This window comes from Phanerochaete carnosa (genome assembly GCF_000300595.1).
Source record: "Phanerochaete carnosa HHB-10118-sp unplaced genomic scaffold PHACAscaffold_7, whole genome shotgun sequence".
Taxonomy (NCBI): domain Eukaryota; kingdom Fungi; phylum Basidiomycota; class Agaricomycetes; order Polyporales; family Phanerochaetaceae; genus Phanerochaete; species Phanerochaete carnosa.
Window position 1 is genome coordinate 2,048,454 of NW_006767634.1, and position 24,345 is coordinate 2,072,798.

General features: G+C 52.3%; 7 protein-coding genes across 7 annotated transcripts; 3 read left to right on the forward strand and 4 right to left on the reverse strand.

Moving 5' to 3' along the window:
* Positions 1–525: 525 nt before the first annotated feature.
* PHACADRAFT_211239 (uncharacterized protein) lies at positions 526–824 on the reverse strand (the record flags this gene model as incomplete). The annotated part of the gene is made up of 2 exons (XM_007398185.1): positions 526–748; positions 805–824. 2 exons carry the CDS (start codon positions 822–824, stop codon positions 526–528), a joined length of 243 nt encoding a protein of 80 aa, XP_007398247.1.
* A 3,163-nt stretch (positions 825–3,987) lies between these two features.
* On the forward strand, positions 3,988–5,027 carry PHACADRAFT_148211 (uncharacterized protein; the record flags this gene model as incomplete). The annotated part of the gene is made up of 3 exons (XM_007398186.1): positions 3,988–4,625; positions 4,681–4,710; positions 4,760–5,027. Exons 1-3 carry the CDS (start codon positions 4,204–4,206, stop codon positions 5,025–5,027), a joined length of 720 nt encoding a protein of 239 aa, XP_007398248.1. The 5' UTR covers positions 3,988–4,203.
* Positions 5,028–5,684: 657 nt separating this feature from the next.
* Positions 5,685–6,961, reverse strand: PHACADRAFT_211240 (uncharacterized protein; the record flags this gene model as incomplete). Its single annotated transcript, XM_007398187.1, has 5 exons — positions 5,685–6,089; positions 6,147–6,176; positions 6,229–6,343; positions 6,463–6,853; positions 6,908–6,961. The coding sequence occupies 5 exons, from the start codon at positions 6,959–6,961 to the stop codon at positions 5,825–5,827; spliced, it is 855 nt and encodes a 284-aa protein (XP_007398249.1). The 3' UTR covers positions 5,685–5,824.
* A 3,677-nt stretch (positions 6,962–10,638) lies between these two features.
* On the forward strand, positions 10,639–11,471 carry PHACADRAFT_99849 (uncharacterized protein; the record flags this gene model as incomplete). Its single annotated transcript, XM_007398188.1, has 2 exons — positions 10,639–11,060; positions 11,204–11,471. The coding sequence occupies 2 exons, from the start codon at positions 10,639–10,641 to the stop codon at positions 11,469–11,471; spliced, it is 690 nt and encodes a 229-aa protein (XP_007398250.1).
* A 973-nt stretch (positions 11,472–12,444) lies between these two features.
* On the reverse strand, positions 12,445–13,692 carry PHACADRAFT_197990 (uncharacterized protein; the record flags this gene model as incomplete). Its single annotated transcript, XM_007398189.1, has 5 exons — positions 12,445–12,709; positions 12,769–12,798; positions 12,861–13,465; positions 13,523–13,613; positions 13,667–13,692. The coding sequence occupies 5 exons, from the start codon at positions 13,690–13,692 to the stop codon at positions 12,445–12,447; spliced, it is 1,017 nt and encodes a 338-aa protein (XP_007398251.1).
* A 3,111-nt stretch (positions 13,693–16,803) lies between these two features.
* Positions 16,804–19,111, reverse strand: PHACADRAFT_211242 (uncharacterized protein; the record flags this gene model as incomplete). The annotated part of the gene is made up of 5 exons (XM_007398190.1): positions 16,804–17,401; positions 17,456–17,616; positions 17,669–18,212; positions 18,265–18,888; positions 18,941–19,111. 5 exons carry the CDS (start codon positions 19,109–19,111, stop codon positions 16,832–16,834), a joined length of 2,070 nt encoding a protein of 689 aa, XP_007398252.1. The 3' UTR covers positions 16,804–16,831.
* A 2,134-nt stretch (positions 19,112–21,245) lies between these two features.
* PHACADRAFT_197992 (uncharacterized protein) lies at positions 21,246–24,037 on the forward strand (the record flags this gene model as incomplete). Its single annotated transcript, XM_007398191.1, has 10 exons — positions 21,246–21,394; positions 21,451–21,573; positions 21,631–21,956; positions 22,008–22,109; positions 22,162–22,230; positions 22,284–22,572; positions 22,624–23,034; positions 23,088–23,285; positions 23,335–23,735; positions 23,787–24,037. 10 exons carry the CDS (start codon positions 21,246–21,248, stop codon positions 24,035–24,037), a joined length of 2,319 nt encoding a protein of 772 aa, XP_007398253.1.
* Positions 24,038–24,345: the final 308 nt, after the last annotated feature.

The window sequence follows — 24,345 nt, forward strand, 5'->3', positions numbered from 1 at the left end:
CAGGACGCCTCTTCCTAATAGAAGTCACGACATAAGAGCAGGCTTTCTGGTGAGCCTTCAGACAAGCACTAGTCGACCTAGAACAAGCTTCATCTGAGCGGACGCAAAGTGAGATGGAGTTTAGATGTGATTCTCTCCAAACCTCAAATGACTGATAAGTCCAAAAGGGTAGTGTGATGCACCAACTCCAGATGTGCGCCCTCAAATTTATATCTTCGCTTCAGTATCATATAAACAAGTAGAGAGATGTTAATTGCCTGTCAAAGCAAGATTAACTAGAGCACAGACTATGTTAGGAAAAGTTTTGACTAACCTAGAATCCTTAGCTCGAAGCTGCTCCTTCCAATAGCTGCACGCTGTGTACAGCATCTTGTTCAACACATCATGGTCAGGCCATCCAGCACACTCTTGCTCAAGTAGCAAGGCACATGCAAGCCCGGTCTGCGTGGAGGGCCCTTCCAGTGGGCGATTGGACTTGCGATCTTCCAGCCGGATGAGAGGCTCGCCGCGCACTATGTGAGATAACTATGTCTTACCACCAACCCAGCATCCATGCTCGCCGATTTCTTCTTTGTAGAAGAGCTTGTTTGTGAGATTGGTCAACTTGGCAGGTGTCTTGGACAGGTTGTGCTTGTAAAGGTGCATAGCAATGTAGACAATGAGCCAGATGAAGGTTTCAATGTTGTCTCCAACCTCGACAGGCTTCTCTGGGTACCACAGCACAAGGGTAGATATGTACGCCCACATACTTTGTATGTGTAGCGATCAGCAGTCATCAATATCTCACAGAGGCAGCACACGTACAGAGAGGGTGTGTCATTCATGTTTGCATTTGATGTAGTCCCGGAACATGGCAATGTCCCAGTCATTCAGAAATGCGTTTGTCGTTCTTGACATATATTCAGATGTTGCTGTCAGTGACGCTGTAGTGAAGAATGCCGGCATACTTCCATGCACATTTGTGTGCTTCATAGATGTTATTCAGGTCTTTGCTTAGTAAACAGAAAAACAAGCTCACCGTATCGAGCGTAGCAGCTCTGAACCAGACATGGACCTCCCCAGCGGATGTCCCACATTGCTAATGACCAAGCGTGTTTGGACCCGAGCTACTGCCTTGTCACTGAAGGGAAGCCCGTGCGTGAGATGCTGCAACTGCGTCCGGTGGTGTTCAATAATGCCGCTGGCCAGCTTGACTTGGTATTTGAAGCCTTGGTCCAAAGATGGAAGGTAAGCCAGCCGAAACATGACATTCTACAGTTTGTAGCAATCGCAAGTCGTGTCGATAGACTCAGACACAACACAACTGGCCTGGACACAACGAGATAAGTGAGTTGCAAGCCAAGAGATGTAGAGCATGGAGATGTGTGTGCGGTGCTGATGCAGAGGAATCTCAAAGGTGCGCTCTTCGAGCTGTCACCATGTTTGACGTCCAAAAGCTATGTCTATGAGAAACATCAGTTCTTTGTTATGTGTCTTCTTGCCGCAGTTCTCAGGGGGAAAGATGGAATGCCGCCGTGGGCTCATCTATGACTACCTCGACCGGGGAGATCATCCACACCCAGTAGTTCTTCGCTGTTACTGTCTTCAGCTTTGTGAACAATGTAGCAGCTGGGCCAAAGGGTTCACATTGGGTGCCTCTGGAATGACTTTGAAATGATGTGGAGAACTGTTCAGGACTGTATTGAGCGCATCACACTACAAAGTATAGTCAGATGCTGAGGCAGGCGGCTCTTAGTGACAGAAATGAACCAGAACTTTGGGCTTATTGTAGTACATATGGCAACGTCGCTTATTCAGGGTACAAGGCACACAATGTCACGAGGGTGTTTGAGCAGGAGGGACAGGTGACAAATTGGCTTGAAAGGGTGTAATAATGTAGTGGTGACTGAACGAGACGCATTCAAGTCTTTGACGTGGTGAGTTGGTGATCTGTCTACCAGGGTCAGCGAGTCATCCAGCGGAGTCAAATACAATGGTTGATAACCAAAGGCGGATGTACAATTTTTACAGAGTCAATGTAGCGAGTACAGCAAGTAGCGTGCAAGAGCCCATGCAAGTTCAAGTGAAGTCCCTCCCTTTAGTAGACGCGCAGCTAATAACCAACCACGCGTGCCAGCGCTACTTCTTATCGCATACCGCAAGAGCGCAAGCCGAGCCTGGAAATGAGTAGCGCATGATCCTATAGCTGAAATAGCTCTCTCAGAACTTTGTCAGATGCAAGAATGATGCAGGACTCAACAAGGGCTGAGCTAACGGCAGACAGTGAGTGCCACAGCGCTGAGCATATCATCCCAGTAGCCACTGGCATGCAGGGAGAACTGGGGAAAGCTGAAGATGGCCATGCAAAAGTGGTTCTCAAACAGCCAGCCGAAAGCCCTGATATACACTTGATATATACATCACAGGTAATCCTGCTGCTTCAGGTGATGCAGAGCGTGAAACTAGGGATCTTCTATCCAAGCTTCCTCAAAGAGCTACCAAGGTTGGAGCTGAACTAGCCGAGTCGAAGTAGATGTAACATGTCACGGGCGGGAGAAAGAGTAGATTTGTTGGTCAGGTCTCAATTATCAGCCCGAACACCATTGGCGGTGGCCTTCAGAGCATCCTACATCAGACGGTGAAACTCCTCAACATCTACCTGGGATTCTACAGCAGAGTTGCCCTTGGACGAAAGGATATCCAGGACTTTAGCAAGGTTGGTTTCTTAGATGACCGACAAAGTAACATTCTAGCAGGAAACGGCAGTAGGAGGAGCCATTCGGTGCGTACCGCGTGAAGAAATGATGTGAAAGCTAAAGCAAGCTTGGCATCGTGCCCACTTGGCGATATGGGCCTTCGTTATGTTATCGCTTGTGCAAGCGCATCGCCTAGCTGTCGCTACGCAGCATCGTTTTGTTGGGATGAGCCGACGACGGATTGGAGTACCACAACTCGAGCCATGCTCATGCACGAGGCAACTCAAGTCGAGGGCTGGTCGCTACGAAACAGAAGTCAGTTAAGATATGTACTTACTGATACTCACCCCGAGTTTTGTTCTCTGCCGTCTGTGGCGTGCAGGGATGAATATAGCGGTCTCTGGACTTTGGTCGTGGGCAAATGAACTCGGCGATTGCCGAATACTATCGAGACAACCCAGTAAGGAAGGTTCCGCCATAGACTTAATTCTACGCGTCTAAATCACTGGAAATTATCGGCAACATACTTACCCAAGAAGTTTTAGAATCCGCTTGCTGTATTTCTCTCGTATCCTGAGACTGCCCATCGGGGAACTTATAGCAGTAACCTCACCCAGCGCGGCACTGTACCTGATCTTCCCCGTGAAATTTTTTCCACGAATCCCCCCATAGCAATCGTGTGCTCAATGATAAAGTCAGGCATATCTTTCTAAGGTGCGTGATTTGCCACTGTGTACAGCCTCAGCTCATCTTCCAGATTTACGTCGGCGAAAGCAATCTGCGATAGCACACTGACATTGTACATGCGTAACCCCATCAAAGTATTATATCTTTTCCTACAATGCACAACCATTTGTGGCCTGGTGTCCATGTGCTGGCGTTTATCTACTCTGCAGGTCGTGCCTGCCGGATAATGACTGGCCCTGTACTCTAGGCGTGTGACGCTGCCGTCATCGGAACTGCATCAGCCCCAAGATGGATGGTCCATGAATGGAAAAGAAGCTCGCTACAATAGCAGGACCTCCTTCATGCTCGCGGTATAAAACGTACATCTTACGGCCATCCCCCATCGCAATCCAGTCCGGACCTCCCTGCTAAGCCGGTTGCTGGACGATGCCCACTATGGCACTTGAATCGCGGTTTGCACTTCTATGCTCTGCGCGATAGCTATAGACTGAGCCATGTACACTTTGCCAGTTTCACCTCACTTGCTGCCGCGGGTCAGCTTGACCCCGGAGCGGCGGCACATGAGCAGAACAAGACTCACCTTCAAGACGACGATAGTTCTACGGTACGACGTCCCAAGTGCTAGACAGTCTCATGTACCGATCTTCGTTCTACCTTTCAGCTCTTCCTATCCCGCCATGCTGTGTCGGAGTTCCTACGAAGGACAGGCCTGCCTGTACCTGCTGTGAACATCGTCTCCGATAGCGCTGTCGCCGGGCGCATTCGCACTACCATCGTCAACTGGGACTTCGGTGGTATCTCTACGGATCGTATCCTTCACTACACCGTCGCAGGCATCAGTATGGCGACGACGACGTTCGGTCACAACCACCCCGACACCCAAGTGCACATCGCGCTCTTCACCATCCTGGCTCTGTGCGTCGACGACCTCGAGGTCAACTCGGCCGCGCTCGCTGAGTTTATCGACCGGTTCCAGACGGGCAGGATGCAGCTGCACTCTGTACTAGAGCTCCTCGCTGGCATGATCCGGCGCATGCCCGAGTTCTTCCACCCATACGCGGCGACAGCGATCCTGATCGGGGCCATGCATCACGTCAACTGCACGCTGTTTGAGAAGCAGATGGACAACGCACCACTGCATCCTGCGGCCTTGCAATACGTTTTGTACAAACGCGCGAGAAACGGTGCCGGCGAAGTCTACTCGGCGTTCGTCTGGGATAAATTCAACTTTCCGGACATATCGGCACATATCCAGGTCACTCCGTGCGTGCCTTCCGTTCTCGTGCTGCTATTTCACCCATGATTATTGACCGTGTAGGGAGACGATGATCTACCTGGATTACGCCAAGTCAGTCTATTGCTATACCCGCTGTACCCCTTATTCTAACCATGCACAGTGACATCTTGTCGTTCTACAAGGAAGAGATGGCCGGCGAGCGGCACAACTTCGTGTACGACCGTGCGCGTGTCACGGGCAAGGACGTCAAAACGGTGCTATCGGACATCCTGGATGAGGTCGTTGGTGCCATCGAACGCGCCAGGAAGATCCTGCAGGGTGAGAAGGAGCGGGAGACGTGGGAGAAGTTCCTAGCGGGCTACGTTGCGTATCACTTTCTCTCGCCGCGCTACAAGCTTGAGCAGCTCACCGGTGCCGCCGCAGCGTGAGCAGCTGCTGGTCATCTCGAAGTGCTGTCAACTCAATATTCATATATTTTCTGGCGGAAACTATTCCTGTGGAACCTAGATCTATATACTGTATAGAACATGCAGTCTACCGTTGATACGCCGTCGCTACTGGACGGTGATCTGACTCAGCGCCAGCAGGAGGGACAAACTCACACGACGCCTCGCAGCCGGCGGTGTTGGGTCTAGAGCTGTCAAAGCGCCATACACTCATCTCTAACCCTGCCATACAATACGCCATCGTGTAAATCAATGACACGCTATATCTGTTGAAATAATCCTCAGAAGATGAAAGGAAATATGCGCAGCGATCAATGAGTGGATTGCAGCGCCCGCAAGGGCGCAATCGTGTAATTGCATGCGGGTATAGGCACTACGTGCTGCCAGAAATTCGTGGGAAAATAGAGTCCGTACGCTTAATGTCCAAATTTAGTGCGCACAGCCACTTTGTGAGTTTATCTCTCCTACCGCGGAGTTACCTATTCCTGTCCAGTGTCCAATAACAACCTTCCAAAACACTGCTCAGAAACATAAAGACGGAGATCTTACTTGGCCCAGACGAGCTACAAAATTCCATCGCTATGCACAGCCATAGATGTACGTGGGTACGATCGTGACTGTTCCGCAGGGTATATAGATATTTTATTGTATTTACCAGAGAACTCGGGATGATCTATCGCACCATCATCGGCATATTCGACATCAGATAATCACACGCATACAACACGGCACGCTCCAATTCACATACTCCGTTCACGGAAAGAGTGAGGTGTGCGAGTCTAGCCGGATGTGCTGAACTGTTCCTCCAGTCTGTAGCGAGGAGTCATGAAGTGAAATACCACATATACCACCACATGGCTCTCCCATGCTTGCCTCTCCTTCTCGCCTTGTAAGATTTCTCTACCCCTATTGACGGCGTCCACGGCGCCTTCGAGTGTAGCCATCAGGGTCGCCTCGATATCCTTGCTAGTGACGCAAGCACGATCATGAATGGAGTTATTCTTTTCGTCGACAAGTTCTTCCTTGTAGAAGGAGCACAGATCACTGAAAAACTGGCGTCAGAAGATGCTGCTCCAGCAGACACTGAGAAGTGGACGTTACTTGACAAGGACGGAGATCGCAATCGCCTCACTAGATGGGCAGAGCTTAGCATGCTACTTCTCAAGAGGTTAACTGTATTTACGGCATCGATTGAATATAACTAGACACGTCGGGGAAGTGTGTCTTATTCCAGATGCAGTAGGAGTATCCCTCGCCGAGCCCGTTGCGAGCGCGCTTGTACAGCGGATACCCACGGGCTGAAGGATGTATATTCATAGCCTTTGTCTCCCTGTCGACCAATGCACAGGCGACAAATTGCACGGTACAGGTGGCGATGATAGCGGCGCCATAGGGGTGGAAGAATTATGCATCTGACGAATATTATCCGCGAGCAAGTCAAGCAACGGGTGAAGCTGCTCGCGTCCGACGTGGAATCGTTCGGCGAACTTGGCGAGTGCGTCTACGCCAGTGTCGAAACCTTCCACGCCAGCATCGAGATCGTCGATGCAGACGCATAGCGCAGTCCACAAGGCAATATGGACCTGTGTCTCGACGGGAGTGTGTCTGTACGCCGTCTTCGCGATATCAATCCCAGTGGTGAGGCAGTGTTCGAAGCGGTTGGGGGACACGCCGCCGAGATTCCATGTCTGGACTTCGGCGTGTGCGAGCCTGTCGATCTCGTCGCCGAAAGCCGATGAGTCAAATTCAGGCAGCGGGATGCCTGTTCGGTGCAAGAACTCTGTGATTGTCTTGCGACAGAGATCCGGCTTGTGAAAATAACACGTTAGATAATGATAGGATAGTGTGGACCATTTACACACCAGAGAATTCGCTTCGAGTGCTTTAGCTGGGAGTGGGAGGCCATTTGGAGACATAATGAGCCTTCTGCAAGAGCAAGCCAATAAGACCACTGGTGAGTCGAAAGATGGATGAAGAGCGCAAGCAACACCAACCGATATGCTGAACGACTGTGTGGGCGAATACTGGAGTGAGCAAGCTTTCGCTCGACCGGGAGAATGGATTATCAATGAAGGTGCCTGTTGCAGCCATGAATATACTCGTAGGCGTTATATAATGTTCGGCGAGCGTTCTGAGTTCCAAGACAAACAGCCATCTGCGGCACGCAATAAGGTTCTACGAAGGATTAGTGTCAATGTAGAGGGGCATTCATGCGCTCGCGCGCGCCGAGGCGTCAAGGCGCCAGCAGCTGGCGGAGTCATTCCGAATTCGCGTGAGAGCTTGCCGGAGCCCCGCTGATGGCCACCGAGCATCGGCCTGGGGCGGGGTCACGTGCATCTGGTGTCTTAGCAGGCCTCCTTTCCTTCACGTATCCACTCAAAAACTTAAATTAAATCCGAGCCATTCGATTACATGCTTTGCTATAAGCTAGTTCCAAATTTTGAGCTTTTTTGAGCCCTGTGGCTGGAGGCACGGCTCGCGACACAGCGCGGTCTGGCGTCTTCGGGGATGTGGCCGGACGCTTGGAGCGCTCGAACAGCGCCGGGTCAGTCTGTGTTCTCCCGACACGGATTCCCGCTTGTCGGAAAATTCGCTCAAAGTACTTCATGACTCGTGCAACGCCGAAAATGCTCGGATCCTTGTCGTAATTTGTGCTTGCGTAGACGGTGCACCTGGTGAATGTCAATACCTGCACCAGCCGCCTAAAATAGAAATCGATCTCGAGTCTCATCAGCACCGTCTGCGCCTTGTTCGTGCACCTGTCGGTTCGGATTCACCGCAACGAATGTGTGTGCTTTTTTGGCAGGTCGAGTACCCTCTTCCGTGTTAAATCGGCAGCGAGGCGCACAGCGACGAGATTTCTGGAGATCCGCCGACGGCCTGAGCTTTGCAGGTGCATGCGAAGGGTCTTCAAGCTTCAGGGTCTCAGGTTGTACTATGAACGAAGCTACAACTTCCCGGGCTTGTAGGCCGCACGACTGCAAGCGCTGCCCTCAGCGCTTGCAATCATGCCACCCCCGGTGCGTGTCGGTACTACTGATCTTCGTCTGGCGCTCGTTATCCCTTTTGGTGGAGAGTTGACGATGCGCGCGCACTCCATGCTCGTCGTGCTTCTCGGATAGGAAGATATACATCTTGAGAAGCGCGTGAAGTTTGCACGAGGGCTTTCTGGAAGGTCCAAAGTGGTGCAAACTCGAGGTCATCTGGAGAAACCTGATGACCATGATATGGAGAGGAAATTCAGCCTTGGGGAGTATCTGACAAGAAACAACTCAGTATCTTAGTCTTACTCTCGCCCTTTCGAGATCTATAGACTGGATTACTTTCTAGAGTGTTTTGTTTATGGTGTGAGACTACGCATCTGCGGGTATCGAGACCGTTCAGACATCTCAGGGTCCGAGTCAGTCTTATCCTATTTCACAGGGGCTGTTACGCGGAACGGCGCCGACGTTTTCGCCCGGCTCTATCGCAGCTGAAGGTTGACCCCGTTATACGGCCGTATCTGGGCTTATGCACAATTGATGCGCCGGCGATTTGTTCTGCTGACAAAAGTCACCGAAGTTTGAGCCCATGGACATAACAAATGCGTTGCATAACCCAATCGGACGCTTGAACAGCCTTGTAGAAGATCATATGAGTGATGCGTTCTTCACTCCAGCCATCATCGGCCTCGCTTAGAAGCAAAGCACCAAACTTCTTCTGTTCCAGACTGGCGGTTGTTGCTTCCACCATGCAGCCTTGAGTAAACTGTGAGAACAATAAGCCATGACGAGTCAAGGTGCTATTACAGCCGACGTTACGTACGGCAGCAGCCTCTTCTCTGCCTTTACACTTGCGTCAGACCGTTCGATAACCTCTTGCAGCGTCTTTTCTCCGAAAGGTAGCTTCTGCTGCATGCCCTTGCCCTGCGCACCGCATGTCGTCCACGCCTGAAGTCTCACTTCGGGGGCCGAACGCCGTCAGATGCACTAGTGTAAACAAACCAGCGCTGGTGCGAGTGACTTGTGCGTGAACGCATCCTAAGACCATGCACAGGGTGGTAAGCGCAGTTTTTTTCTTGAGAAAACTCAGGAAAAAGCAGCTAAACAAGGCCCCGTTATTCCTCGATTCTACGCCGATGCAAACTGAGGAGAAACTGGTGCAAAACCAGCCAAAATGGTCTAAAACACAGTAAAACTGGCGGAAAACTGAGTTTTGCCTTCGGTTTTTTTCAAGTGAAAACTGGAGAAAGTTGGGGCCTTGTTCAATCAGTTTTTGGCCAATTTTACGCCGGAAAAAAGCGCGCTTACCACCCAGTGTATGCGTTTCAAGACACGGAGGTCAGCTGCGATATGCAAATGCAGGAAGAGTTTCGTAACACCGTTTGAATCCCACTCTGCAGCGGGATTCAGACTCCGCTTACTTTGGAATCCTTGCTGCAATAGCTTACTTATCCTGGGAGCGAATGGTCTGTTCAAACTGCCAAATACAACAGATTTCCCCGGTGATCACCGAGACAGCCTTATAAGGAAGGTCCCGTCGTCCTTTGACCGGAACTGCCATGCCAGACTTCATTTTGCGCATCCGCACGATCCGCATCGCTGAAGACGGCTAGCAACATACTTGCCCAACAAATCTTAGAGACAGTTTATTATCTACTCGGACCGCCTGGCGGTGAGCTCGTAGTCGTTATCTCGCTCAGTGTGGTATTCCACCCGATCTACCCCGCAGGAATTTTTCATCGATTGATCCCACAGTAATCGCATACCTGATCGTAAAGCCAAGCGTATCTTTCTAAGGTACGTGTTATCCCGCGACTATGTACAGCCTCAACTTATATTTCCGATGTACGTCGGTGAAAGCAGTGTGCGATAGCGTTGCATATGTGCAACTCCCCTTAGGTTAACATGTCTTTTCCCACAATGTATAGCTATTTGCGACCTCGTGCCCGTCTGCTAGCATTTTTCCGCTCCGTTGGATATGCCCGCTGTACAGTGGTTGGCCCTATGCTCTATGGGCGCGATGCAGCTACCATTGAATCTGCATCGGCTCCAAGATGAATGGACCCTGAATGGAAAAGAAGCACGCCACAGCAGCTAGACCTCCGTGATTGTGTTATAAAGAGCAGATTTAAGGCTTCTTTACACTGCAGTCCAGTCCGAGCCTTCTTGCTATCACCGACACGCCAGCCGTTGGAAGATGACCATCGTGGCACTTGAAGCACGGTCTGCACTTCTATATCTTGCACCGTAGCTGTGTGCTGAGCTACTAACACCTTGGCAGTCCCACCTCGTTCGCTACAGCGGGTCAGTTCGACGCCAAAGCGATGACATATAAGCAGAACGAGGCTCAAGTTCAAGACCACGACGATTTCGTGGTACGACGTTCCAAGTCTTAGGCAACCTCATGTACTGATTCCCTTCTCACCTTCCAGCTCTCGGTGTCCCGCCATGCTGTGTCGGAGTTCCTACGAAGGACAGGCCTGTCTGTGCCCGTTGTGAACACCATCTCCGATAACACCGTCGCTACACGCGTTCGCACTACCATCGCGGACTGGGACTTCGGTGGCATCTCCACCGACCGTGTCCGCCGCCACACCGCCACAGGAATTGGCATGGCGACGACGACGTTTGGCCACAACCACCCCGACACCCAGGTGCACATCGCGCTCTTCACGACCCTGGGCCTGTGCGTCGACGACCTCGAGGTCGACTCGGCCGCACTCGCTGAGTTTGTCGATCGACTCCAGACGGGCAGGGCACAATTGCATCCTGTGCTCGAGCTGCTCGCCGACGCTGTGCGCCGGATGCCCGAGTTCTTCCACCCGTACGCGGCAACGGCAATCCTGATCGGGACCGTGCACCATATCAATTGCACGCTGTTCGAGAAGCAGACAGACAGTGCACCGCTCCATCCCGTGGCCTTGCCGTATGTCTTGTACAAACGCGCGAGAAACAGTGCCGGCGAGGTCTATTCGGCGTTTGTCTGGGACAAGTTCAACTTCCCAGACATATCGGCGCATATCCAGGTCACCCCGTACGTGCCTTCCGCTCTCATGTTACTATTTCCCCCATCCTCACCGATCGCGTAGGGAGACGATGACCTACCTGGATTATGCCAAGTCAGTGCATCACTGCTCCCGCTCTCCCGCTGCTGTCCTCGTGCTAATCATACTCCAGTGACATCCTGTCGTTCTACAAGGAAGAGATGGCCGGCGAGCGGCACAACTTCGTGCACGACCGTGCGCGTGTCACGGGCAAGGACGTCAATACAGTGCTGTCGGACATCTTGGACGAGGTAGTCGGTGCTGTCGAGCGCGCGAGGAAGATCCTGCAGGGTGAGAAGGAGCGGGAGACGTGGGAGAAGTTCCTGGCGGGCTACGTTGCGTATCACTTCCTCTCGTCGCGCTACAAGCTTGAGCAGCTCACCGGTGCCGCCGTGGCGTGAGCAGCTGCTAGTCATCTCGAAGTGCTGTCAGCTCGATATTCATAGATTTTCTGACGCGACCTCCTCTTGTGGCTCCCAGATCTGTATACTGTCTGGAATATGAACCCTGCCATGATACGCCGTCGCCGCCGGACGGCCGTCTGACCGGTAGGAGAGACAAGCTCAGACGACGTGCCTCGCAGCCAGTGTTGAGTCTAAAGCTGTCAAAGTGCCATATGCTTCTAACCCCATCACACGATACGCCATCGTATAAATTGATGTCACGCTATAACTGTCGAAATAACCCACAGAGGATGACAGCAAATGTGTGCAGCGATCAAGGAGTGGATTGCAGCACCCGCAGGGGTGCAATCACGTAATGAGCAAAGCATGCTCTGCTCCCAAGTACTGCAATTACTAGAGCTAGGCTTGCTCCCAACTTACAAACTCTTACAAACCATCGACGCGAGTATTGATGACTCTGAGGCGCACATGGAGTAGATAGAAGACGCCTTTAATAACCGTGAACAGGGCTTAGGTCTTCTTAAACTTGCCACCAAGTTGCTAGGCACCAATATTTGATTACCAAAAAAGTTATCACTCGAGCTTGGAGCGACGCAGCAAAAAGCTGCGGCCGATGAAGGCCTCCTCAGCCACGGCTCGTTCAGCTCATTCTGCCCAATAGGCAAACTGATTCTGGTTAGAACGACTCAAAAATATGTCAGCTGCGCGAGGAATTGCGGATGCTGGCACACCTCACTATTCATCCTTCCGGAATGAGGAGGTATAGGGAGACATCTTTTATTCTGCACACTTGACATCAAATCATTCGAGCCCAAAGCGCTACGCGAATTCCAGGAAACTTAATGTCTGGAGCCCGTCTAGAACAAAACTGGTACAACACGAGACAATCAGGGTAGGTACGGAAGAATGAAAAACATTTGAGAAATTTGTATAGATAGCTGCAACAGCAATATATGCTGCGGGCACAAGCTTACTCGGCGCCATTTAACAGCTCCTTCAGCTTGTACCGTGGCGAAATGAAGTGGAACGCCACATAGCCCAAAATGAAGCTCTCCCACGCCTGCCTTTCCTTCTCGTTCTGCAGGATCTGCCGAGCCCTATTCACGAGATTTATAGTGTCTTTCGTGATGTCCATCAGGGATGTCTTGATGTCCTTGCCCGTGACGCGAGCGTGATCGTGGACAAAGTTATTCTTCTCGCCGGCAACCGCTTCCTTATAAAACGAGAGGATATCGCTGTAAATAACCGTGTCAGAAAACGCTGCTCAGAAACAAAAAGAAGACAGATATCGTACTTGGCATAGAGGAGGTACGCAATCCCATCGCTATAGGCGCATCAGCGTCTCGTCAGTAGCTGTCGCTCATTTGAGAAATCACGGATACTCACGGGATCACCTGAATGTGCGTCGACACGTCCGGGAAGTTCACCTTGTCAAAGATGCAGTATGCAAACCCCTCACCGAGGCCATTCCTGGACCGCTTGTAAACCGGATAGTCGCGCGCCGCATGATGCAGCTCCATGCCCTCCGCCTCCTTATCGAACAGCACACAGACAACGAACTGGACCGTGGTCGTGACGATCGACGCCGCACCGTACGGATGGAAGAACTTCGGCATGTCGCGTAGGTTGCCCACGAGCACGTCGAGGAGCGGGTGCAGCTGCGCCTGACCCGCATGGAATCGCTCCGCAAATGCGGCGAGAGCGTCCTCATTGATCTCGAAATCGTCCACGCAGATGCAAAGTGTCGTCCAGAGCGCAATTTGCACCTGTGTCGAAACAGGTGTGTGGCCGTACGATGTCTTCGAGTTGTTGACCGCCGTTACGACATGGTGGTGCAGCCTTCGGGGAGACGCGTCACCGATCTCCCAAGTCGCGACTTCCTCGAACGTCAGACGGTCGACCTCGTCGCCGAATGCGGCACCGTCAAACGTGGGCTTGGCAATGCCGGTCTTGCTCAGGAACTCGGTGATCACGTCGCGGCAGAGATATGACTGGATGTAACGGAAAATTCAGCACTGGCACGCAGTATAAGACAAGCATAGGCGTACCAGAGATTCATCCCCGAATTTCTCGTCGTCGGAGTGTTCATCTGCGGGCGCACGCTTCAGTGCCTCGGCGTTGTCCTCAGTCGCGGGAGTACTACACGGCAAATGGTGAGCCATCGCAATCATCGGAAAGCCAGCACGACACACGGGTGGATCTGGGTGGCTGAAGACATTCTGTAGATGTTATGCTTGAGGTAGAAGACTGGGATTTCTTCTGGCGAGTCATCCTCGTCACCGCAGAGGTCTTTATACCTCGAAAGGCACCACTTCGGCATTCCCAAGCGGCTCTTGATACAAAGTATCTGGCATGCCCCACATAGCAGACCTTGAGTTCGCATTTTACTACCGGAGTACGTCCGTCATTAAGGTTGGCGAAGCAACTGGTGTGACGTCACAGCCGCATCCTTAGGCCAATCTGGTCAGATTGAACAGAGCAAATACGCAGCGAGATTCCGGCACGCTTGCCTGCGAGGCACTGCATACATCTAAGCTACGCTTGTGGCTGGAGCAGAATGAAGCTATACATCACTATTGCGGAGTCAAGATATAAGCGGACTGACCCAAGACTGCAGTGATACAGTTGACGTTGTTGAGCCCAGGATACACAAAAATGAGAAATCCGTATAAACTTTCTCTCTTCAGCACGCCTCTTCGCGACTGAACAGCAGCGTGCCCATAACCATTTTGAAGATATGATGTGTTGCTGAATGTACAAGAGAGAGGGGCTAGCAGAGAGAACTTAGAAGCTAGATGCCGGTGTTACGCGCCCAATGGTCACAATTCGCGCCGAGGCGCTAAGAATCAAGCGCCAGACCCTACCTTCCCACACCAAAGGATAACTTAACGAGAGCGACCATTTCGGGGAGCCGCAGTCACAACTACGCTCTATGATATGCGACATGGCCAATATGGAAAAATTATCCAAGGATGAGCCCGTAGCTATGCCGACTCGCTCCATGACAATACTCGACCTCGCTGCCATTGGGCCTGCCTCGGTCTGGAGGGACCTTGTGGAAGAGCAGCATGCCTAGAGAAGTAGCGCCTCCTTCATACTGTTTATTGTATGTAGAACTCACCCACATAGTTGTTTGCCACTGCACCTCGGTCCGCCTCTCGTACTCGCCCCATATTGCCAGTACTGATACGTCAGCCGCTGAACAGTGGCCGATCGTCGGCCTCGTGTTACATTTCGTGCAGCTGGAGATCCAATTGCGTACAGTTCAGCAGCTCCATCTCACATGCCGCTGCGGCCTGGGGCTATCTTGGTTCCCAAGCGACAGCGCACGAGAAGCACAAGGCTCGGGTCCAATATGCCAATGATTCTGTGGTACGAAGCCTCACGCACTAAGTTATCTAGACGCACAAAAAGTTTCTTTTCTCCTTAGCTCTCTTTCTCCTATCACGCCGTGTCGGAATCCTTTTGCAGGACAAGCATCCCAGCGCCCGCTACCTCATTGCCACGGTCTCCAGCATGGAATATACGACGCTTTGCACAGCTAGACCTACGGCCGGGTCCAAATTGCGCTCTTCACAATCTCGCCGACGACCTCGAGGTCAACTCGCATCAGGAGAATGCTCAAATGGCACAACGTCGCTCGTGCGTCCTGGGTTCGGATGGAAATACTCGAAACGCTCTGGTGATGTTAATAAAAATCTTCGTGATAGGTTCCGGCAACACTTCAGGCACGCTGAAGCATGCAACCTATTCTCAGACACCTTCGATGCCCTGCCCCTTTCTTCGTAAGCAGCAGCACCTCGTGCTCGAGCTTCTGGCAGACACAACGTGCTACGTGCTCGATTCCTTTTACTCATACGTACAGGGGAACGGAGAGTCTCGTCGACATCGTGCGTCACTACAACTACATTCTATTCGAGAAGCGGGGGGGGGGGGGGGGTAGTGTGCTGCTCCGTCATCCCGTAGTGCTGCCTTACGTGCCGTATAAACGTGCTAGGAACAGTATTTGCCTTTCTTCAGAGAAAGCATCAGCTTTCCAGACGCTTCGGCGCATGTCCAAGCCATCTCGTGAGTGCATTACGTCATGCCATGGCTAAATGCGTCTGTGCTCGCTAGAAGTATAAGGAGACGATGGCCCGCCTGTCTATGCAGAGTCAAAGCCTCTTAAACTGACCATCACGATTTCCTAGGGACGTCCTGTCCTTCCATCAAGAAGAGATGGCTGGAGAGTGGAGCATCTTTGTGGACATCAGGTATGCGCGTCAGAGGCAAACAAGGTTGAAACTTGCTGTCTGGCATTATCGGCGAAGGCGCCGGGAATGTTGAGCGCGACTTGTGCATCCTGCAGAGCGAGAAGGTCGGGAGGGTGTGGGAGCGATTCTTGGCAGGATAGGTCACGTTGTATTTACGCTCGTCCCGCCGCCATAAGCTTGTCACTATCTGACCTGCTACTAATCGCCTTGAGGTTCAGACTACTGTTAACATGTTCTTAGAAACAAATTCCTTTAGCAGGATTCAAGCCCCCACATTGCCTGGAACATACAGCCTACCACAAATATATTGCCATACACAACTTAAAACTGTCATTTATCCTGCTCTGGATCTCCTAAGAAGGAATAGTCTCACTGGTTGACGATGTGCCTTACAATGTGCTGAGCCTCCAGCGGTCGAACTATCATATATCTGGATCTGGATCTGGACCGGTCTTATTCTGTGAACAGTCGAAGCCATTCCCGGCAGACTGGTGCGTGCCTGCTGTGGGCGCGACGCCACAGCTTACACGACGGGAGTCTACGTGTTTCGGTCTCCTCTCTCCGTGCTGGATTGACAGCTAGGTGCACAACAACAAAATTTTGGGGATCCGCCGGCGGCACTGAGAGTACGTGCGAAGGGTTTCCAAGCTTCAAGGGTCTCAATTTGTACTGCTACAACTCCCCGGGCCTGTAGGATGCTCGAGACCGGGGGTGGCGTTAGCAGCCGAATCACCCTTGGCTCGAGTGCATGACTACCACCGCCCCCAGATTTATCCCCTTCAAGAGGAGAACCCGTGCCTCCAGAGCCGCCATTTTTGGAAGCTTCTTATCAGGACGCCTCGTTGCTCCTGCCCAAATGGCGTCTCCCACACCATACCCTCGAACCTTACGCGCGCTTATCTGCGCGCGTCGACACTGTCTTGCCGGCGCTGATAGGCGAAGAGACGACAATACGTGACTTTCCAGAAGCAAGAGCACCGGTGCATGCCGAGAGGGCCGTGTGAAGCACCAACTCAAGATAAGTGTCCTTAGACTCATCTCTTCAAATCAATTCTGTCATGAAAATAAATAGTGATATTTTATTCCTCTGTCAAATACCGTCTATCACTCATTCATGGCAAGACTAGCTAGAGCTTGGACCATGTCCGGAAGATTTCTGGCTAGCCTGGAAGCCTCACCTCGGAGCTGCTCCTTCCTATAGTTGCACGCCGTGTACAGCATTTTGTTTAGCGCCTCATGGCTCAGGCCATCCAGTACACCCTTGCTCGAGTAGCGAGGCGCATGCCGGCCCGTTCCGCGCGGAGAGCCCTTCCAGTGAGCGATTGCCTTGTAGTCGATCTTAGCGTACACCTCCTGGAGATGCTTGAATGCCTGGTCGAGGAATATCGCAACGGGGGACTTGCGATCTTCCAGCTGGATGGGAGGCTTGCCGTGGTCTATATAGGACATCTTCGTCTTGCCACCGACTCGGTATCCATACTCGTCGATCTCTTCTTCGTAGAAAAGCTTATTCGTAAGATCGGCCAACTTGGCAGGCGTCTTCGAGAGGTTGTGCTTGTAGAGGCGCATGGCGATATAGACGATGAGCCAGATGAAGGCTTCGACGTCGTCTTCGACCTCGACAGGTTTCTTCGGGTACTGCAGAACGAGAGCAGAAGCGTATGCCCACGTACCCTAGAAGGGCAACAGTCAGCTGTCTTCGATGTCTCACAGAGGCGGGACACGTACGGAGAAGGCGTCTCGTTCATGTTTGCGTTTGATGTAGTCCCGGAACATGGCAACATCCCAATCGTTCAGAAACGCATCGTCGCTCTCGACGTCTATCAGGATATTGCCGTCACTGATGTCGTGGTGAAGAACGCCGGCGGACTTCCACGCACATTCGTGTGCTTCACAGATGTTAGTCAGGTCTCTCCTCATTAAACAGAGAAACGAGCTCACCGTATCGAGCGCATGCAACGTAGCGCAGCAGCTCCGAACCGGACGTGGACGTTCCCAGAGGACGACCCACGTTGCTGGTGACCAAGCGTATGTGAATACGAGCCACCGCCTTGTCGCTGAATGGAAGCCCATGCATGAAGTGCTGCGACTGCGTCCGGTGGTGCACGATGTCGCCGCCGGCCTCGAGCCGCGCGACGCCCAAGACACCACGCCCCCTGATGTACTTGATGGTGTCGAGCTCGGACCGCATCTCGTCTAGCCAACGCCACTGGTCCTTGAGAAACGACATCCGGTCTTCCGCAAGGTCGTAGACGACATATCCCACCGTGCTGCGTCCTGCGAGCGGGCGACGGGTCGTGACTGGGCGGCCGATGAGGTACTTCTTCATCTTGCGTGGGAAGGGTATGTTGATGCGCAGGAGTCCTGCTTCGCTATCCTCGTCGGAATCTTCACCATCCAGACCCAATCCCGCCATATTCGGGAAGCGCTGCCTCAGCTTGGTCAAGTCATCGGCTAATTCAGTACTTATAGCCGGGCAACTGATCTGGAGTCCATGTTGATAAGTATGGAGTGCGTCGAGAATAGCTGGTGCATACCTCGTAGATCGGATATTCCTCCGCGTTAGCGAGAATATTGTTGCGATGCTGCGCGAGGTACATATTCCTGGGGTTGTACTTCCGAAGCTTCTTGATCTGCTGGGACGTGGCCAGCTTGACCTGGTCATCGAAGCCCTGGTCCAGTGGCGAAAGGTAAGCCAGCTGAAACACGGCATTCTGCAGTTTGTAGAGTTCGCGAGTCAGATCGATAGGCACAGACACGATACAACCAGCCCGGTCCCAGCGAGACAAACGAGCCGCAGACTGAGAGATGTGGAGCATGAAGATATGTGTGCGGTGCTGATGGAGGAGAATTTCGGAGATGCACTCCTCGAGCGTTCGCCGTGCTTCATGTCCAGGAGCCGTTTCTACCAGGAACGGTAACTCCTCACTGCTTATCTCCTTTCCGGAGCTTTCGGGAGGGCAAAAGTGGAATGCCGCCGTGGATTCGTCTGTGACCACCTCGACCGGGGAGACCATCCACGCCCAATAGTTCTTCGCCGTTACTGCCTCCGGATTTTTGAACAGTGCAGCAGCCGGGGCGAAGGCCGTCGCGTTGTGTGCCTCTGGAACGACTTTGAAACGATACGGAGAATCGCCCAGTGCCGTGTTGAGTGCATCGTACTACACAAATTAGTCAGAAGGAGGCAGACGGCTTTAAATAATATATACGAACTAGGACTCCGGACTTGATCGACCTTGCGTTCGCACGTCCCTTGGCGCCACGCCTTGTGGCCACACTCTTGACGAACGGCCTGGAACATCTAGCGGGGAGCTCGCTGCCGATGAAGTTATCGAAGAAGACGCCAAGCGGAACTTGTACGTAGAGGAACTGATCCCGGCCCATAGCTGCTCACGCAAAGCTTGTGAGAATGGACAGGAGGAGGAAAGAGCAGATTATGGGGTGTGGCGAGAGGCTGATTTCTTTTATAATCTTGAAAGGAGCAAAGGATATTACCTTTAGGCAGGTTTGCCGCTGAAACATGAACAAGGCCAACATCTTGGACAAAGGAGCAAAGGTCAGTGCACGCGCCGCCTTTGGACCAAGGAGTTGCCACTCGTTGCTGAGCGACAAAAGCAAGGGCCGATTGTGGCGGCCCATCCGAAGACCCGTAAGCGCCGTATGTTCGCTTTCGGACTGGCCACCGTTAGCCTCTGCCGGCGGGCTGCTCATCCAAATCTTCTAGACTCTAGACGCAACTTTCTACCGCAATTATCAATGTCTCTCCGAATCTTCGTGGGCTGCATCATTTGGTAGCTGTGCTAACAGCATACTGTACCCGTACGACCAGTCGGCGGGAAGCCCTCAAACTATTTTTCCGACGGTCCCCCCAAATCACCATGAATCGAGAAAAAACCATTGGAGGGATCGGCGGAAAAACCGTGTGACGCGTGATCGCCGGACTGGTCGTACAGATACAATGCGCAATACCTTGATCACAGGCCGGTGAGACAAGTCAATAGCCGTGGAGAAGCGCTCCGTTGAGAGTACTACTCGGTGCGAGCGAGGACAGGACGATGATATTTGGCCAAAGAGTACAACCACGCGTCTGGAGACGATAGTGAACCTAGGGCTCTCATGAGATCAGAGCCAACTCAGGAGGACAGACTGGAAGCAGCTGAGGAGCATATCAGGCAAAGTAAAAACAGATTGGATGAAGATGAGGAATGTAACCAGTGCAGATATAATCTCCATGACTGTTTTTCGTTACTGCGGACTTTCGAGGTCCGTTCAGATTCCGCCCGGCCTGTTCCGAGCGACGACCTCATCAAACATATGATGGGGGACGGGACTTTATGACAAGCGCCCGAGGCCAACCTTCCCACCGCTAAGGCTCACTTGTCACGACACGTTAAAGGTCAACTTCTCACGCTATAGGACACTGGGATGGGCGGTTATAAAGTCCACGGGACAGATTCTTGCATTTCCGAAATTTGACATTTTGCAGCCATGGTTTAGGATTACGTGATAAGGCGCTTAATGGGCGCTTCGAGCTCGGTTCCACCTCAAGTGGCAGGTGTGGACGACAGTGGAGGTCTACCCTCATTTGTAGGACTATTATGATGCAGAGAGAAGTATCCCAGATGTTTGAAGAAGGGCTAATTAATGCTCTCTAGAATGCTCTATGGGGGTATTTAAGGTGTATGGAGCCGTTGACCAGAGGCGAATTTGGCCGTTTTCCTAGGGTTAGGGTTAGGGTTAAGTTTTTTGATTTTCTCGTGCGTCGAGATTTGGACTTAACTAGGCCACTCTGCTCCCAAAAATCGCATTTTGCGGCCCTCCCGGGTGAAATTGCGGCTTGACATAAAGTTCCGTCCCCCCATACATCCAGCTGCAGCTCAAATTCTCTGCTACACACGATCTCCGATTCCTCCCTTATCATGAGCATTTTCGGCTGTTCAAAATTCAGATCGGTCGCTGTTAGTCAAACATGCAAGCCGGCAATCGAGTGATCCAGTTCTGACTCGGCGGGTCTTCACTAGACGTCTGCATCAGTACGACATGCTTGTAGATAGATTTTGAACGGACACAAAGCCGTATGTAACGCCTGCGCTCTGGGGTCTTAGCTAAATCCGACCCTTTTCTAGGTCATGGTGGCTCTTTGTACAGTAACCGCGCGAGGTGACAGTGGCAATCCGGTTGCATAGATCCCGCATTGAGGTGAACGCGCTGGTCTCGTGCCCCACTGCTTGACCTCGTGTTGATTCCGCAGTCCTGAGCCTCTACATGGTCTTGCAGAAGGCATATCAAGCCAGACAAGTACGCCTCAAACATCATGGTCGAAGCCTTCGATGTCTGATACTTAAACGTCGTGTCAAGTTCACGATATTTGACCGCATGCTTACCCCACCGCCGCGGATCCTTCGCCGACGCTCTCGAGAAAGGGTCGCTGCGCTGTGCGTACATATAAATGTCACGTCTGCGTGGGCTCGACCGCAACGCACCCCCTCTGTCTCCTTCAGAGCGACGCACATTCAACATGTCCTTCGACAGCTCGCGAACATCCGACATGTCCGATGACTCCCTCAGTGCTGCTGCACCCGATGGAGCTATCGGATTGTCTGATGCTCAGTATTCTTCTGCCCGCCGTAAAATGCTTGATCTGATTAACAGGCTTCATGCTACCGGGTGAGTTACTCTGCTGTCCAAGTGATATGGCCGGACCACTGAAGTGGGACGCGTAGCGTTCAAGCGGACATGGATTTACCCTTGATCTCCGTCATCGGCTCGCAGAGTGCGGGAAAGTCTTCGCTCATCGAGTCTATATCGGGGATCAAATTACCTCGTGCTAGCGGCACTTGTACGCGGTAAGTCCGATGCGCCTTCGGTGAGCGAACAACAAAAATCTGACTACGTGCCGGTAGATGCCCGACCGAGTGTCGGCTGTCGTCCTCCGACAATCCCTGGCAGTGCATTGTGTCCCTGCGCTTCATCACTGACGATCGCGGTCAAGCCCTCGGGCAGGCTCGCAACGAGCAGTTTGGCGACGTCATCAAGGACAAGTCTCGCGTAGAAGAGCGCATTCGTCGCGCCCAGCGCGCCATCTTGAACCCCAGCACACCGTCCAGGCAGTTCCTCGAGGGACCAGACGAAGATTTCGCAGCTCGAGAGGTTATGTTCTCTAGCAACTGTATTTCTTTGCAAATCAGCGGAAGCGAAGTCGCGGATCTGTCGTTCTGTGATCTTCCTGGTAAGAAATTTAGGACGTGTCCCCTTCATCATGATACTCAACGTTTCAAAGGCATGATCGCTTCCGGTCCAGACAAGGAGATCATCGAGAATTTAGTTATCTCGTATATCGAGCGGCCGAGTTGCATAATCTTGGTCACTGTCAACTGTGAATGTAAGTACCTGTACATGACACGTCGCTTTCTCTTGATTGGGATGTTTTTCAGACGACTGGGAGAACCAGAGAGGCTTCGACTTGGCCCAGGAGTATGATCCCGATGGGAAGCGAACGATTGGTACGTGACTGTTATTCAGTACTTTCTCCTTCCGTTAACGTGATGGTTGCCAGGGGTCCTGACCAAGCCAGATCGTATCTCCGCTGGCGATCAGGAGAACTGGCTTCGCTTCATCCGCAATGATTACAAGCCCCTAGAGAATGGCTGGTTCAGCGTCAAGCAGCCGGACACAATTGCGCTTCAAGAAGGCATCACTTGGGAAGAGGCACGTGCTAAGGAACGCGAATACTTCTCTTTCACGCCTCCGTGGTCCACCCTCGAATATAGTTATCAGCAGCAATTGGGCACAGCAAATCTCACCGAGCGGCTGAGCAGCCTCCTGTCAGCTCTTATTGCGAAAAGGTGCGCAACCATTCTCCAGTATGGCCTTTCATGCTTCTAGACTCCGGTTAGGCTCCCCGAGCTCCAGGATGAGCTGCAAAAACTCATTCAGAAGACGGAAGAAGGTATACGCCAGCTTCCAAAGGCGCCGTCTCAAGATGCTCTCACCGAGATCATCCATCTTCTGGCCGACTTCTCGCAAGATCTCGCCATTTGCTTGGAGGGTACACCGAACGAGGATGGCCTTTTACAGCGGATTCGTCCCCATGAGGCTGCATTTAAGCGGTCTATTCGCTCAACCGCGCCTGATTTCAAGGCCATTTCTGCCGCTGACTTATTAGATCCTACCGCGAGCTTTCACGAAGTGGGAGAGGAGAGCTCTGGGACCCTTGAATTTCTCGCTAATGAGGAAGGCAGGGAAACAATGGGCCTCAGTGATCGGTGTTCGATCTACATCGACGAGGTCATGAAACGAGCCAACCAGTAAGGATTCGCGCTGAACACGCCGTACTTAACTGTTAACGATCTCTCCTCAGAGCCATAACAAGGGAATTACCGGATCACCACCCGTTCATCGTCGCCAACGAGTATATCACTTCTATTATCTGCAAGTGGCAGCTCCCTGCAGAAAAGCTGCATGAAGCAGTGTACCAGTGTCTCCTACAGCGCGTAAAGGCTTTGACGCAGAAGCACTTCGGGAAGTTCTCTCAGGGCGGTCTGCATTCTCGCGTCACGTGTGTGATTTTTGTACTCTGTGCGACGGGCTTCTAACCGCTGCTCCAGCGTCCTCGTAGTTGACTACATGAAGAAATGCGGGGAGGAGACGCGGGACAGTATCTCATGGCTGCTCAACCTCGAGAAACGGCCTCGCACGCTGAACGACCATTACTATACCGAGTACCGTGATAAGTTTCTCGCGCATTACAAGGGCTGCAGGCGTGCCAACACACATGGCTCACTCATATCCAACCTCGCGGCATACGACTCTGGTAAACCCCCCAGTAGCTACTCAAGCTCGAGGAGGCCGGTCATACCCAACTTTGCGGAGAGCACGAAGGGAGCTCTGTCCCGTCTGCAGGAGATCAATATCTCGTGTAAGGCAGCAGACCTCCCCAAATTGCTTCCCTCAGACCCGTATGAGCCCGCGCTGCATATCATGGCCACCGTGCGTGCATACTTTCAAGGTGAGCTTTCTGCTTTTCTGCTGGCCCTCGCTTAAACCCTCGCTTGGTCAGTCGCGTACAAGCGCTTCGTCGACAACATCTCGAACGCCATCGACCAAGAGCTCGTGCTCAGCCTCGCGCGCGATCGCGGACTCGAGGGTGCGCTGCTGCAGGGACTCGGCATCACCAGCGCGGATGGCCACGCGCGGTGCAAGGAGTTTTTGCAGGAGCACCCGCAGGTCGTCACACGGCGCGAAGAGCTGCAGAAGCGGTGGGAGCGACTCGACTCGGCGAAGAGAGAACTAATGGAAATGTGGATGTAACGTGTTCGGAGATTTGTGTTTATTTCTAATTTCTTGGAACCCAGCGCATGCGCGCGTCACTCGACAAGCTACTCAGTTCGGTGTGCTTCGAGTCGGCAGCTCAGGGCAGAGTCAGATACCGTGTAGTTGTATGGAGATAAATATTCGTAGAGAATGTAGATCCCAAGTAGTCATTTGATTTATGCACGATGAGAACAGCGTCGGGTGCAACTGCATGGACGAGTGGCAAAAAACTCAGCAAAGTATCAGTCTCAGCAGCACGCTCCTCTCTCGAGCACGCAGGCGCTACAAATCTTGTTGCTGGGCTT